This window comes from Hypomesus nipponensis, chromosome 7 (assembly GCF_054491055.1).
Source record: "Hypomesus nipponensis isolate SF chromosome 7, ASM5449105v1, whole genome shotgun sequence".
Taxonomy (NCBI): Eukaryota; Metazoa; Chordata; class Actinopteri; order Osmeriformes; family Osmeridae; genus Hypomesus; species Hypomesus nipponensis.
The window spans coordinates 8,493,894-8,510,197 of record NC_140367.1 but is presented as its reverse complement, the minus strand read 5'-3'; the positions used below and the strand labels follow the sequence as shown (position 1 = coordinate 8,510,197).

At 41.9% G+C, this 16,304-nt stretch overlaps 2 protein-coding genes across 2 annotated transcripts; one reads left to right on the top strand and one right to left on the bottom strand.

Moving 5' to 3' along the window:
* The first annotated feature begins 73 nt into the window (after positions 1-73).
* dnajc2 (DnaJ (Hsp40) homolog, subfamily C, member 2) lies at positions 74-4,831 on the top strand. The gene is made up of 16 exons (XM_084701591.1): positions 74-253; positions 718-908; positions 1,119-1,194; positions 1,310-1,408; positions 1,495-1,717; positions 1,840-1,905; positions 2,009-2,100; positions 2,184-2,305; positions 2,496-2,645; positions 2,734-2,822; positions 2,911-2,980; positions 3,140-3,321; positions 3,471-3,571; positions 3,687-3,797; positions 3,910-4,055; positions 4,148-4,831. Exons 1-16 carry the CDS (start codon positions 199-201, stop codon positions 4,214-4,216), a joined length of 1,842 nt encoding a protein of 613 aa, XP_084557717.1. The 5' UTR covers positions 74-198; the 3' UTR covers positions 4,217-4,831.
* Positions 4,261-8,449, bottom strand: pmpcb (peptidase, mitochondrial processing subunit beta). The gene is made up of 13 exons (XM_084701592.1): positions 8,321-8,449; positions 7,819-7,956; positions 7,252-7,338; positions 7,023-7,152; positions 6,621-6,819; positions 6,403-6,482; positions 6,087-6,199; positions 5,865-6,008; positions 5,519-5,679; positions 5,276-5,361; positions 4,901-4,989; positions 4,685-4,760; positions 4,261-4,478 (listed from the first exon to the last, which is right to left on the bottom strand). Exons 1-13 carry the CDS (start codon positions 8,402-8,404, stop codon positions 4,414-4,416), a joined length of 1,452 nt encoding a protein of 483 aa, XP_084557718.1. The 5' UTR covers positions 8,405-8,449; the 3' UTR covers positions 4,261-4,413.
* Positions 8,450-16,304: the final 7,855 nt, after the last annotated feature.

Here is a 16,304-nt window from a genome sequence, read left to right as displayed (position 1 = left end):
CGGAACCAAAGATTACGGAGTACAGTGCACAAGTACGGATTTTCAACGGTGTCAGACTAGCTCTACCCAGTAAGGAACTAGCCTAAGCAGGCCCATGTGGTGCACTGAAAACCGGGCGACAGAACAGCACATCAGAAATATCCACCTTTAAAATACTAAATTGTGCATCTTGATGTGTTTATAGCTCGCGTTTCCAAAATGCTATTAGAAGCATTAGAAGGGGATGTTACAGTCGTCTGTAATGCCATTACAGGTAAACGCCTGATTGCCTAATATAATTCTGATTTTCACTCTATCCGTTAGCATTTAGCTGTATAGCTAGTGTAGCTTGCTCGCTTGTAGCTAACATTAGCAACTATAGTTGCTTAATTAGGTGGTAGCAAGTGTTATGTAACGGTAGAGATCTATTCACATTTACACAGATATTGGAAGTGAATTCATTGGATATGGACGAACAAATACAAACGATACTTTGACAAGCTTTCAAAAACTGTAGTACTTGGTAGCCCTCCTGAAAACACCTGCTGTGCTGTACTGATTTCTTTTTGACAGTATCAGCTGCTAGCTACCTTTGTTTGTAGCTATGTACTATTTATTCATATTATTGTTAAATTGTAGCCACCTGTTTTGTTAGGCAGATTGTGATGTTCCTGTTGATTAAGTACTGTAAAACGGTAGATGTTTAGTAGATTCATTTTCACTTTCTTTCTTTTTCAGCCTCTGTACGGATTGAGGTGGAGCCAGTTGGTCGCTGGTTTGAGGCCTTTGTCAAGAGGAGGAACAGAAATGTGTCAGCCTCCTTCCAGGAACTGGAGGAAGAGGAGGAGCTGTCTGAGGAGTCAGAGGATGAAGAGCTACAGCTGGAGGAGTATCCTTTGCTCCGAACGCTGGACCCCAAAGACTGGAAGGTAGCTAGCAAGCAGGCTACTTCAGATGTTGCCTTTTTGTCTTGGGGACTCTTGCCATAATAAATGGGAGGGGTATATCTCAGTGGTAGAGCATTGGTTGCAGATCAAGAGGTCACAGGTCAAACATCCACCCCTCTGACTTCAAATGTTGCTTTTGATAAGTGTCTGTTTAAATGAATATGTTAAAATATACTGTTTATGTTTCGTCAGAATCAAGATCACTATGCTGTCCTCGGTCTGGCACATATGAGATACAAGGCGACCCAGAAACAAATCAAAGCTGCCCGTGAGTCTTTCACCCTCGCGCACCATGGCCTTGTTACATTTCCAAACTCCCTAAACACAGCGCTAAAGCTGTATTAAGTTATTTACAAGGTATTTATTGAGTTGTATCCACGCAGACAAAGCCATGGTCTTGAAGCACCACCCAGACAAAAGGAAAGCTGCTGGAGAACAGATTGTAGAGGGAGACAACGACTACTTCACCTGTATAACTAAAGGTAAGAACATGAATCACTACTGTCTTCATTTCTTCTCAATCAACTTTCTTGTTATAACACAAGGGTGTCCGCTTGTCTAATTCCAGCAATAGAGATGTTGTCCGACCCGGTGAAGAGAAGAGCGTATGACAGCGTGGATCCTACTTTTGACAACACCGTGCCCTCCAAGGGCGAAGCGAAAGAGAACTACTTTGAGGCATTTGGTCCCGTCTTTGAGAGAAACGCCAGATGGTCTTCCAAAAAGCATGTGCCCAAACTCGGGACCATGGATTCCACATTTGAAGAAGTAGATCATTTTTACTCTTTTTGGTAAGTATCAAATGATAGGTCACTGTTGACAGGAACACTTGTCATAGATCATATGCACTGGGAAATTAATTAAGATGAAGTATTACACTTCCACTCAGTGATACATTTTGTTCTCAATCAAGGTACAACTTTGACTCATGGAGAGAATTTTCGTATTTGGATGAAGAGGAAAAGGAGAAAGCTGAATGGTGAGCTACATTTCGACACGCTTCCTGACTGCTAGTATTAGAATACCCCCAAGAAGCCTTATTTAGAGCGAGTGTCTGATTTGTTCTAATTTTTTTAATCTAGTCGAGACGAGCGGAGATGGATTGAAAAGCAGAACCGGGCTTCCAGAGCGCAGAGGAAGAAGGAGGAGATGAACAGATTGAGAACACTAGTTGGTAAGTCCTCAATAAATAGCTTTTAATTGGTAAGAAGCAATTGGGTCAGTGCATCCTTGAAATGTGTCCTTTTCTCTCTGCAGACACCGCCTACAATTGTGACCCCAGAATAAAAAAGTTCAAAGAGGAGGAAAAGGCCAGGAAGGAGTCTGAGAAGAAGGCCAAGGCAGACGCCAAGAGAAAAGAGCAGGAGGAGAAGGATCGAGTGAGTCACTGATATCCTTGAATTAACATCTGGATTCACACCATCACGCCTCCTCGAAAGCAGTGTGTACTAGATCTGTAATGTTCATGATCTAGATCTGCAATGTTCAAGATACGGAATATATAGGACCTGGAGCGTTCCAGATATGGGATTTTCAGGATCTGCAATGTTAATATTTGTTGTTCCGCAGGCTCGCCAGGCGGAACTTGAGGCTGCCCGGCTAGCCAAGGAGAAGGAGGAAGAGGAGGCCAAGCAGGCTGCCTTGCAGGTTAAGAAGGAGAAGGACATCCAGAAGAAGGCCATAAAAAAAGAGAGGCAGAAACTTAGGACTACCTGCAAGGTACTGACAGGCTTGTATTGCACAGCAGTTTGAACAGATTGTTGCGTGTCTTTGTTCTTGTGTCTTATGAGTTTATCTTACTCCATAGAACTGGAATTACTTTGCCGAAAACGAGTCCGACAGTGTGAAAATGATGGGGGATGTGGAGAAGCTGTGTGACGGCCTGGAGCTAATGAGGTGAAACGAAAGATGGTGTTAAAGGACACCGTTTGTGAGAAATCCAGTTGGTTCACTGTTTATATGTGAATCTTCTTGTGTATCGCAGTTTGCAGTCCCTCAATGAGACCTTGGCCGCTGGTTCGAAGGAGGAGGGCAAGGCAGCTGTAGAGAAGCAGGTACTGTTTGCGAAACGCACACCAGACACCAAACATTTGACAACCTACCATAAAATCCAAGATGTGGCTTGACTGTGGCCCGTGTATGCCAGCTGGACCGCTAACGTGTGGGTCCTGCCACCTGTGTGTGTGTGTGTGTGTGCGGCTCCTCTTCTCCAGGTCCAATGGGTGAACGCCCAGCTGCAGAAGGAGAAGGAGGCAGAGGTCCAGGCCCGCCAGGCTGCACGCACGGCAGAGCAGGCCAGCGGGGGAGGAGGAGGCGGGGGCAAGGGCTGGAACGAGGAGGAGCTGCAGCTGCTTATCAAAGCGGTCAACCTGTTCCCAGCAGGAACCAACGCTAGGTACGCTGCTTTCACCAGGACAACGGGCAGTCAGGGTCAAAGATGGGCTCCATGGCCCGAGTTTGTAGAACCCCAGGCCAGGCTCACTCCCTCTCTTGGTATCAAGGCCCAAATCGTTTTTTGGATACTAATCTCATTTTGTCCTTCAGATGGGAAGTCATCGCCAATTACATGAACCTGCACTCCACCAGCGGCAACAAGAGGACAGCCAAAGATGTCATCAACAAAGCCAAGAATTTACAAAAGCTGGGTAACTATACCCATAGTTTCTGATCAGATTACTTTGACCTGTTCCATTTACTGTTATTACTAGAATTATACCATAATCAGCTGTCTTGTAATCATGTGACTGTCGTGTGCTTCAGACCCCGTCCAGAAAGATGAGATTAACAAGAAAGCCTTTGAGAAGTTCAAGAAAGAGCATTCAGCAGTTCCTCTGACAGTCGACAACGCAGTGCCATCTGAAAGATTTGATGGTAATTCATTGGTTTAACTAAATAAACATTCATGTTAACTTTTCAGTCTGCTGGTGGGGGGGGGGGGGGGAAGATCACCAACGTCTGAGTGGATCTGTGTGCGCTCTCTCAGGTAGTGGTGCGTCCTGGACCGGTGAGGAGCAGAAGCTGCTGGAGCAGGCCCTAAAGACCTTCCCCGTCAGCACCGCGGAGAGGTGGGAGAAGATCGCTGCCGCTGTCCCTGGACGCACCAAGAAGGACTGTATGAAGAGATACAAGGTATGCTAGCCCCTGTCTGTCGGTTTGTATGTCTAGCGCAACACTGATTAATTATTTATATATCCTGAACTCTCCTTTATCCCCTGTCCCAGGAACTGGTGGAAATGGTCAAGGCTAAAAAGGCTGCTCAAGAACAAGTGGGTGGAAAAAGCAAAAAATGACAGACCTGAAGCAAAACAACGGCAACAAACAACTAGCACCCATGTTCTTTTAAAGTTATTGTGTTGGTCTTTATTTTATAATAAAATTCAAGAAGGAAAAAAAAACCTACAGAAGACTTAAATACTTTGTAAAGTTCAGTTAATGTACTGTACAGTCAGCTGCTTGCTACTAGCTTTTGTAATTCTCTTCAGAGAGGTCAGGTTTTCATCCAGTACATCCCACTGCGGATGCGGTTGTAGTCTGGGAGCTGTTCAATCGGCCCTGAAACAGATGTTTTAAATACACACAATTGAATAAAAATTGACTTGAGTAGCAGACACAATTAGGGTCTTGAACAATACTGAATGTACTGGTATTTCTTCAACTGTTAAAATGGACATGTGTAATGGGCATATGATGAGTATTGAGCCAGTCAAGTGGTTAATGCAAAGATCTCTATGGCTATCACAAGAGACTTAAGTACATACCAACTGCCGCAATGGCCGGTGGTTTATCATAGATGTATTTTGTACACACATCCTTGATGGTCTTTGCATCTATGGCCTGTTGAGGTGGACACAAGGAAATTCATATTTCAAATAAAAGACACTGCAATAAATTCCCCAAACATTCAACAGCTGTCTTTGGTGTGTTGTGGTTTGCACCTAGTACATAATACACAAGAGTGCCTTTTTTTTCCTCACATCAATTCTGGCCTCCAGTTCGTGTAGTGGGATCCTACGGCTGTAACACAGCATCTGTCTCCCTATGTCCTCACAGATCGGTGTGGAACCTACAGGAAGGACACACATTGCACACATTTCATTTGATTAATTTAGCATATGCTTTTATCTAAAGCAATGTATTAGAAATAGTTCAGCAGACAATCAAGGTCCAGAAGGGCATAGTTCTACAGTATTTTTGTGGTCAAAGTAGCCACATCTCCGCTACTAGTCATGGTGAACACTATGCAAGAAACACCTGTGTGCAACACTCACTGGTTCACCAAATGGATATTGTTTTCCTATACTGATTGAGAAGTGTATTGGAAATGCAGTCAACCAAATGGGAGGACCTACCATCAAGATGCAACAGCATGTTTGTTTTCAGGAGGTTCTTTGCCCTTGCTACTTCATTTTCAGTAACACTAGTACACAAGGCCATCCTGTGGACGAGGATTTGGTCAGTAAAATCAACACCAGCAATGTCTGTCCCCATTACCGACAAAATCAGAAATATGAACCTTCCAAGTACTGTAATACTGAAATGGGTCGGATATCGGTCATGTTGGGCTTCCATGTTTCGATTTCCTAGTCCCTCACCATTCCAGCTGGGTGAGGTGCATCATCTCGTTGATAGTGCCAGGCTCACACACCATGTAGAGGCCCCACAGGCCCGTGTCTGTATAGCATGTGTTGAAGGACTGGAAGCTATGGCACAGGTTGCCCTGGCATGCCATCTGTGCCATCTTACTGGAGAGATTCTGGCAAGACAAGGAAATGGCAGCAGGGTTGGTAAGTGGGATCAGCCAGAAAGCTGACCGTCGGATTCTCTGTGTGTGTGTGGTAAAGTGGTGTTTTGATCTATAACCTTGGAGGTTTTATTACAGTATTTTTATTTATTTAAGGGAACAGCACATAGGAAGTATTACGCTGTTTAACCACTCACCACACCCCCCCCAAAAGAGCGGTCCCAGTTTCCGATCAGTGTGTTGGCAACCATGAGAGGAATGGTGTCAGGGTGAGACCAGCCTACAGCCTCGATCGCTATGGCAATGTGTGCCAGGGGCATCTTGTCGTCCCGAACACGGATCTAGAAGAAAGAAAACATCAAATATGCTGTATGTATGTGGTGTACTGCATGTTGTTTGTGGTGTTGTTTTTCATTTACCTCACTTCCTGTGAAGTTGCATGCAGGAAGTGTGGGGGCTTCTCCCTTGTATCTGGCAGGAAGCTTCCCAAAGTGGTACTTTGCCAAGTCAATCAGCTCATTATGAGCGACACCTGACATAAGAAATGAGACTCAAAAAATGATCTACCCCATAAATATTGTTCATTTAGCAGACACTTTCATCCAAAGCCATGCACAGTATGGGATTTGACCCTGCAACTTCTTGATCTGCAGCCAACTACTCCACTATGGAGTTTTACCCAATAAACCAAATGTCTGTGTATCTCTGACCTATATCACGAGGAGAGTATCTTACCTCCAGCAGCAGCCAAGACTATTCTGGGGCCTTTGTAGTGGGTTGTGATGTATTCCACCAGATCTCCTCTGTTAATAGTTCTATAACGAAACATACAACAAAACAAACATGGGTTACAGTCTCCCGGGGGAGGTTATTCACTACATTTCCCAGGGAACACTTCACACACACATGCTACAAGACATTATATCGACTACAGTTCAGAACGGCCAACTTACTTGATGTTTTCAGTGGGCCCCAGGATTGTCCTACCCAGAGCTGTGGTTTGATATGCTGTGGCATGGAGGTAGTCGAAAACCACTTCCTGTAGATTGGTCTCCACTTCCTGCATCTCCCTGAGGATGACCCCTCGCTCGCGCTCTATCTCCGACTCACCCAGCATGCTGTTCTGGATGATGTCAGCCAGGATCTCCACAGCTGTAGACAGGAAAGCAGGGGGGGACGTTAAATACTATAACACTACTCACATGATGACGATAAGTATGCAGCACGTGTGGCTTCTGTGAAGCCCTTTCTGTGTTTGTAAAAAGGGCTACACAAGTTTGATATGATTTGAGCCAAGGTTTCTCAATGAAAAGGAATAAGTAATAAAACATGGCAGTGGTATGGTGTTGTCCTACCTCGGGGCAGGTCCTTAGAAAAGGCTTTGGCATAATACACAGTCTGCTCTCTGGAGGTATAGGCATTCAGATGAGCTCCCATGTTCTCAATCTCCAGCTCTAAGTCAAGCTGAGAGCGCTTTCTTGTACCCTTTCAAACAACACAGACACACACAGATCATTAAACAAACTATGTCTAATAGGATTATATGAACACACGATAAATGTTCATTTGAACATCATTTCTCACCTTAAAAGCCATGTGTTCCAAGAAGTGTGCCGTGCCATTGTTCCTTTCATTCTCATAGCGGCTTCCAGCATCTATCCAAAGACCAACCTGACATGGAGATCACAGATTACTCATCATCAGAACCCTAACCTATCCCTCCTAATCAAATCAAACACCTTTTATTCAAAAATGAAAGAGGGATTCGCAAATTGAGGATTCATTTACATTTAGTCATTTAGCAGACGCTCTTATCCAGAGCGATTTACAGTAAGTACAGGGACATTCCCCCCGAGGCAATTAGGGTGAAGTGACTTGCCCAAGGACACAACGTCATTTGGCACGGCCGGGAATCAATCTGGCAACCTTCAGATTACTAGCCCGATTCCGTAACCGCTCAGCCATCTGACTCCTCGGATTCAATCAACACCTGGTGAATGATTCTTAACCTTCTGCCGCACTTTCACTAGGCTATTTTTACATCGCATTGGATAGAAGCGTCTGCTAAAAGAAATTATATAAAATGTGGTGTATATGAATGGACAAAACAAAAGTGACTCAAGTGTGAAGGATATGGATATAGCTACGTACAGTGCAGGTAGACAGACCAGAGTCCTCAGATGCAACACGAAGACCATTTTCTAATGTGGTAACCTTGGTTTCTGGAACATTTAGCACCACTTGCTGTGCAGCCTGTGTTGACAGGAGTCTGTGCGGTTCAGTGATGGGCTGCAATGGAAAACAAGAAATCGAGGCATGCTCATATTATCATTACATAAACTGGTTGCAAATGTACAAGTCATGATGACTAAGTATTCCTTGACGTGGAATGTTGTGTAATCCCTTAAAACTAGCTATCTAAACATTGAATTGCCGTACAGCCAACTACAACTGTATCCATTATTATAAACACTGAATAGGCTATACTGCCTTAGCCATGCGTTTGCAGCTATAAATATTTAACAACATCCTTCAGAACGCAGGTCAGCCATGCAGGATCGCTGTGATCATATTCTACCCTGCCTGTGCGAACATGTATTTAAGTCGAGGTTTACTATTGATCGAAAATAATCGTCTGAAAACGGAGTCTTACCTTGGTGAAGGCACCAATCTTGAATACATTCCTATTTACAAGGTACCTTCCAGCGGAGGCGAAGCGCTGTAAGGACGTCGCCATGCTGTTTGTGTCATATGGCTATGGCTACATCGCTCTGCGCATGTGCCACTTGTTGAACTGACGGAAGAGGAGCCCAACACTATTCTGGGGAAAAAAACTGTCAATGAACACAAAACATAAAGCAACATGAAAGAATATGGGAAATATCAAACTGGTGTATCTGAAAATATCACTAGCTTTATACTTCTGATATTATTCTTGTCTGAGCGTGGCTTGTTCACAACAAGACCAGAAGATGACAGCAGAGAGCATTCCATTTTGCATGTCCAGGTATGACCACTTTTATTGGTAGAAAAACAGTTTTTTTCCAGAACAATTATAATATTTCTACCTATTGCATCATTAGTGATTGCAAATATATAGTAATATACTAGGGTGGGGAAATGTAAATGTCTGTAAGGATTTATTTTTATATATTCACCTTGTGACCTTTAGGCTGGACAGCCTTTGCTGGAGGATAAATATTACAAGAAAATAGCCCATTAGATAGTGAATATTCTTGATTCCTAATGTTTATTCTTTTACAGAGGTGTCTGTCGTGTTTAACAATAAACAGTGAAATGAAGGCACATTTTTATGGGGAAAAAAAAACATGTGTATCTAAAATTAATATTTTACTAAAGCAAAACTAAGGCAAAAGTGTCTTTGTAAACTAACATCCGCCACAAAAAGAAGTCTACTGTCGCCGTTGCCTGCTTGTTTGCTTCAGGCTGGAATAAAGGATTCTTTTGTAACTGTGTGGATTTGTACTGCATCCAGTTTCTCAGAAATGATCATTATCTCAGTACATGGCTTCCACATGAAAGCCCTGCAGCCCGTCAGCCAACACGTTTGATATTCCCAACACTAATGGCTGTTTTCATTTCTCTGTTCCTCCTCTGATAAGTTGTCTCTGCTCCCATAAGTGTTGGCATCACCAATTACAGAGGCCAATGTATGTTAAATAGGTTAAAGAAATGTCACCACTCAGTTCACAATCTGCTTTTTTGGATGTACAAAGGCCAACTAGTGGATTCAGGGCACTTTTATAATTTGTTTACAATACTGGTATCAACTGGTTGTATAAAAAAAATGTCTGTTTTAAATCTTAGATAATTGTTGACATATGTTGGTAAAGAGTATGTTGAAATGCACAGTGTGAACCACGCACTGTCTCTTCTCATAGGCTATTGTCACATACACGCTCTCTGGTCTTAGTACCTCTGTTTCTGTCACCTGGCAACGACTTGTTGCTTAGATACCACATGCTGTTTCTGATATCCATGCAATGACATGGGGACTGGTTAAAATGACTAGTTTTTTTTAACCAGGGGAGGTATTGAGTGTGTTGTTATGTGTAAGAAAGTTGTCAAACTATTTATCTTTTACAGAGTCTACAAAAAACAAACAAGCTTCCTAAATTGGTTTCCTTAACTGCTTGTCAGGAAAATGTTAACTATATTGTCTGCATCTTTTCAGCCCTGAAACTATTTGCAAGCGATGCTAGTATGTTAGTATGTCATTAAGTTAAAAGCAAAGTTCTACAAGTGGTATACTCCGCTTCGCGTCGTGCCTAACAACTCCCCTTACCTGTTCTAAAATCAACGTAAACCACGGCCTCTTGGGGCTTATTGCTTAAGTCAAACTGACACATTCCACAGCAGCATCATGTTCAACATTATATTTGGAGTACTATCCTAGAAGTAGAAGATTTAAGGTACAGACAGTTGCCCTATAGTTTAATTAAAGACCCAGCTTACCAAGGGGCAAACGTTGACATTCAGTTCGTCAGAAACTTTTAATTGTTATATTTTTGCTTTTACAGCTATCTACACCTATTTAATTTAGGGTACATCCAAACTACATCCATTTAACTTAGGGTGCAACCAATCTTCACCCATATAACGTAAGGTGCAGCCAATCTAAATGCCTGAATAAACGTAACACTAGGAGTAGAGCAAAATTATGATTGACAAACATGTCCCATAATTTTGCTCTACTCCTAGGGGTACGTTTATTCAGGCATATATATATGTTTTCAAACTACTGGTGCAACAGAAAGATGTAGTCACAGTGTTTGAACTCTGCTCAGAAGTTGCTGCCTAGTTGTTGCTCGGTCATTGAAGAACGTAAGGGTCAGTAAGCTGGGGAAGGACATGAATGAAATAGAGCTCTGGATCTGTGATAAAATTAGACGAGACTAAAGACAGAACAAAAAGTTCCCTCTAAATGGAGGGAGAAAGAGGAGAGTGACAGATGGAAATAGAGAGAGTGTGTGTTTAGACACAAGGTCACTTTCTGAAAGTATGGGTTGATATCCAAAAAGGTCAAATGAAACTAAATTGAAATGAGTAAAGGGCCTATTCTTAGTGTTTTATTCCACAAGAGAATTAATTATCTTTATCAAAGTCAACCTGTTGTTTTGATCTTTTGTCCTAAATTTATTTTTGAAAGTATTAACTTCCTTTGCAATTAGTCTCAAGAAAAATGCCCATTGTGTGAAAATGTATTGCTCTTTAATAATAATTGAAAAGATTATTATATAATTAAGATATGCCGTATGCATATGACATTTGAGGGGGTTTTACATTTAAAAGATAACAATCCTTTTGACCTGAATCAAAGAAAGAAACATTCTGAGACAGGTCACCCCCATGTGTCCAACAAGGACATGTCCGAAGGAAACAGGCTATGGACTGACTCAATGTGCCAAGAACCTTGCCTTTCCTGGAGCTTGGTTTTACACTTCAGTTCCTGATTAAGATAGCTATCTGGCAGAACTATTTTTAGTGAAGACACTACAGGGAAGGAAGAAGGGGAAATAGGCTGGCTCTGATGTTTTGTTCTCCAGCCAGTACAACGCGCTCTGTTTATGGGGAAATACCTTATTCATTCAACCAAGCGATGGGCTTCTCCAGACTTCGTTTCCACGGTGATGAATGGGCCCCATGGATATTAAGTAGGCTGTGCTTAATCTACAGTAATAATTATTCTCGGAGTAGAAAGAAAATGCATAATATCTTAGACTGACTGTTATTTTGGGCAGGTATTACAAAAACGTGCTACCAAGATACTAACGGGCAACGGTAGGTAGGCTACACACCACGACTTATAGTGGAGTTTGTGAGGATCTCTAGGACTTGTGTGACCCAAATTGCAGAGTAGTCTACATCTCCACTTTTGCAAACTACAGATGAGGAATAAATGATGATGGTTTAGTCAGAACAGTACATGTTGTTTATTAAGGGAACAACCAGCAACAGTCCACATGCAATGTTTGAGCTGAACTGAAAGTCAGAGTTAGCAGGGGATTAATTTTTCATTTATTAGGGTTCTTCCGTCAGGAGGAAACCTATTGTTTTCGTTAGTTTTAATATTATTATTATTATTAGGATTCCTCAGTCAGGAGGAAACCTATTGTTTTAGTTAGTTTTATTATTATTATTATTATTCCTCTTCTCCTTGCGCCACAATAACTCAACATGGTATTGGTAACTAATTTTCTAATTTGGCACAGTGATACTACATCCTAGTGGGTACCCCCACGCCAACTATGGGCCACATCAGACCATAGGGGGCGCCACAGGAAACGCTCAAAAGTCCGATTTTGATAGCATTTCCACCCCATTGCTCAAATTCTTCTGAAACTTGGTGTGCATGCCTTATTTCTCATGGCAAACAAAAAAGCTTCAAAGACCCATAAGGTCCGCCTGATGGATTTTACTGTACAGTGATAATTTGGGAAAACCTTTAAAATTCATCTTCTCTTGAACCAAAGGTCTAATTAACTTGAAATGTTGTACAGATATGTATCATTGACGCATTTAAATATGTTACTTATAGCAATTGAATAAAAATGGCTGAAAGGGGTGTATTTATGTAATTGTCCACATTGCCTTATATGTTTGTGTCACTAAATAAAATGTTATTTTGAATGATGGGTTTTCAAACCTAATAGACTTTGAGGTGACACGCCCCTGAAGTACCATAAACAATTTCACCTTGATATGTCATATGTTGACTGTTGATATGTCAAATGTTGACTGTTTACAGTTGTTTGAACTTGGACCAAATCTGACAATGCTCGCCATTGGAGAAACAGATTTTTTTATTATCCAGTTCCTGAACTTTGTGTATTCCATGCCTGGGAATGGCTCAATTGGGAATTGAATCAAATACAAAATGGCTGAAAAAGGTGTATTTATGTAAATGTACACATTGCCTCAATTTCTTTGCGTCAATAAATCAAATATAATTTTGACTGATGGTTTTTCTAACCTAATAGGGTTAAAGATGACATCTCTCTGAAGTACCATTAACAATTTCACTTTGGTATGTTAATATGATTGAATTAGAGCTGTTTCAACCTTGGCTGAATCTAACAACGCTTACCACAGGAGAAACAGCTTACTTTTTTTGTACAGTCCTGAACATATTATAGCTCAACACTGAGATTAGCTCAACGAGCTGGAACGGTGACCTGCAAAGCATGAGATCGTAGGTTCGAGTCTAACCGCACTGGGTGTGGCATAAAATTGAGTTTAGTTAAACAGGAGGACATTGTTCTGAAGTACCATGCGCAATTTCACCTTATGTCAAAAGATCATTGAATTACAGTTAAACTTTGGCCGAATCGAACAAGCCATGCTACAGGAGATATGCCATTTTTTTTTACAGAAACTGACCGGACTTTCTCAGCCTTGCGGGTAGCTCAATGGGTTGAAGCATTGTCCTGGAAAATGCAAGGTCATAGGTTTGGATCCAGGCACAGTCTTATGGCCTGTCATAATATTGATTACTTGTTTAGTTAAACAGGCAGACATCATTCTGAAATACTAAGCGCAATTTCATGCAATTTCACCTTGAAATGTCAACCTTTTCTTAACCTTTGTTCCAAAGCTGACCAAAAACTAATACTCATATCACGCAGTCGGAGCACAGAAAGATAATCAGCATCAGCACCCTTGGCTACCCAGCATGCAGTGCGGCATGTCAAACGCAAAGAATTGTGGAAAATAGTTTGGTTACAACAGCCTTGCAACCAAACCATCTTTTGAAGTTTTAATACATTTGGGAAGCAGTTACAGTGGGAACGCAAATTCTTAAAAAAAAAATATATATATATATACTTTTTTTTTCGATTCCAAAAATATATATATACTTTTTTGTGGGTCACAAATGGTGACCTCTGTGGTAATGGCTCTATGATGACTCTAAATCAGAAAAAAATGGCTCAAGATTAGTGTGAAGCGATGAAATAACTACCCCAAACCATCTTTCGAAGTTCTAATACCTTTGGGAAGGAGATACGGTGGGAACACACATTCTTAAAAAAAAATGTTTGTGGGTCACACATTCTGACGGCCGTCAGAAATGGTGACCTCTGTGGTAATGGCTCTCTGATGACTCTAAATCAGAAAAGATAGCTCCAGATTAGGGTGAATTGATGAAATAACTACCTCAAACCATCTTTCGAAGTTTTAATACCTTTGGGAAGCAGTTACGGTGGAAAAACACATACATAAAACACATTTTTATTAGGGTGATTTCAGGTAATGTGGGACACTTTTTGGTAGAGGCTCCAGTAGACTTACAAAATAACTGTTTACTCATCCAAGTGGTGTTTCTGTAAATCGTTTTGGGGCTTAGGAACATTTTCATGTTGGAATGAAATGGGAATACACAATATTATAGAAGCTACACACTTTCAAACATAAGATGACCCCCTCTCTCACTCAGGCAGCATTTTCAGGTAATGTGGGACAGCTTGTCTGGTAAAGTGGGACAGTCATTTTGAGATAATAAACAGGCCTCTTTACTTATTTGCAATGAATACAAAACCTTTTATTAAACAATAAACCATGTGATTCAATAAATAAATAATAGTCATGTTCATTTTGACATTTTTACAATTTCATGTAAGTAATATAGTATCCCAGCCTACAATATTTTATTGAACAATAAAAATGTAATTTCATGTGTACACATAGGAGCTATTCATTTAAAATGCTATCTTTCGTCATTGACACTATATGCTATTTAAGTTTTAACAATTTATTACCGTAACAACACTATAATAATGTTAATTATTTAACATTGCATTGCATGTTAACATGTTAATCATATGATCAGTTTTTCTTTTGTTAAATCAACAATATTAAGTTAAATCAAACTAATTTCATGAGGTCAAGTCAATCACTCTTGTTTGGATAAACCAGGTAAAAGAAAATGTATTTAATTGTATACGCTTTTTAAGTTTTAATGTTCTGGCAGTGGCTATTTTTTAGTCCGTTTTCTTCGGCACGTGGTACCATAGCTCGCACATGTTACATTGAATCCAGTCCTCATTTGTTTTGGGGTCTTCTTTATCCCCATAGGTCTTCTGACAGCCGGAGCATCTAGTGTTGTTGTGCGCAACCTCCTTTCCTGGCGGCTTGGCACGGGGCTTTCTTGTTGTCCTCTCACTTGTCCTCTCTTGTGGTACCGAAATCAAATCAGAGAAGCTGACTGAGGGCCTTATAGGATTTTGGCTTGTTGTAGGTGGAGTGGAGGGATGGGCAGTTACATCCAGGCCAGTTGTAGATGGAGTGGAGGGATGGGCAGTTACATCCAGGCCAGTTGTAGATGAAGTGAATGGCAAATTGTTAGGCTGTAGCTCTCTAGGCTCTGGTCCACTAACAATTGTAACCTCCAGGGTATCCATACCCTGCATGCTGATGTGTTCTCTTGTGGGGCTAGAGGCTGCTGTGCCCTCTCAGTTGTTGTACTGGGTACAAAGAAGTCAGCAGAGATGGCATTCATGTTCACAGGAAACATCCCTGTTGCCCTGAACCCAGACTGGGCATTTTCCACTGTGGCAGTTTTCTTCCAGGCTTCCGTAAACACTGAAAAAAACTTGATCTTGGGCAGCTTTAAACCACAAGACTCTCTGTTCCACCTTCGGCCCCCCTCAGACCAGTGATGCTTTAGGCTTTTGAACAGAGACCTGTCAGCTGGCTGAAGAGCATGTGTGGTGTGTGGTGGATAGCTCATCACATGAACATTGTGTTTCCTCATGTGTGTGAGGAACTCAATGTTATAGACATGGCTGCTATGCCCATCAAGGAGGAGAAGATGCGGCATTAAGTCATCTTTAGGTAGCTCTGCAACAAAGCTTTTCCCCCACTCAATGAGGAGCTCTGTATTAATCCGCCCATTGTCAGATACGCTAACGAGTGCATTGCCAGGAGACCCATACAGCCACTCATTACGAACCCTTTTCCCCTTGAAAATCACCATCAATGGGGAGTACGTTCCAACAGCATTAAAGGCTGCCAGGATGGTGGTTGTCTCCCCCTTCTCACCTGCTATGACCTCATAGCAGGGCTTCCCAACTTCCCCTATTGCACTGCTCGAGGTGAAGTTGTCCTGCAAACCTGACTCGTCGCAGTTCCAGAGGTGAGAGGGTAGATTTTGAAGGCCCAGTTCCTCGATCAGTGCCTCGTAGTTGCGGAACCATTTCTTCACAATTTCTGGGTTCATCCCAGCCGCCCTTGCAACGGAGAGAGATTCAGGCTTACGAATGCGCAGGATTGAGTTTCGTTTCATGAACCCCTGAAACCAATAGTACCCAGCCTTTTGTTTGGTTTCTGAGAACCCATGAATGCTATTTGCTGTGGCATATTCAAAGGCATACTACCTTACGTCAGCCGGACGGAGGGGAAAACCTCGCTGTGACAACAAGGTCAGCATGTTGGCAAGTTCTAGCTCAGCTTCAGCGGACAGATAGGGCTTTCTACCAGAGGCATGGTTGAATCCACTTACTGACCCTCTCACTCTTCTCTGTAGAGTCGATTTTGGGACATCCCAAGCTCTGGCCAAAAAACGAATATTCGCCTCCTGTCCTGATTCCACCTGCCTTTTATGCTCATCAATTGCCCCT

Bases quoted from the DNA above. Each gene is read 5' to 3' on its own strand.
- dnajc2 (XM_084701591.1), top strand. From the start codon at position 199: ATGCTATTAGAAGCATTAGAAGGGGATGTTACAGTCGTCTGTAATGCC. The intron at 1,195-1,309 runs GTGAGTCTTTCA...GTATCCACGCAG, and splicing joins GAAACAAATCAAAGCTGCCC to ACAAAGCCATGGTCTTGAAG. The intron at 2,981-3,139 runs GTACTGTTTGCG...CCTCTTCTCCAG, and splicing joins AGGCAGCTGTAGAGAAGCAG to GTCCAATGGGTGAACGCCCA.
- pmpcb (XM_084701592.1), bottom strand. From the start codon at position 8,404: ATGGCGACGTCCTTACAGCGCTTCGCCTCCGCTGGAAGGTACCTTGTA. The intron at 7,339-7,818 runs GTACGTAGCTAT...TCTCCATGTCAG, and splicing joins CTGGTCTGTCTACCTGCACT to GTTGGTCTTTGGATAGATGC. The intron at 5,362-5,518 runs GTGAGGGACTAG...CCTCGTCCACAG, and splicing joins CACCTCACCCAGCTGGAATG to GATGGCCTTGTGTACTAGTG.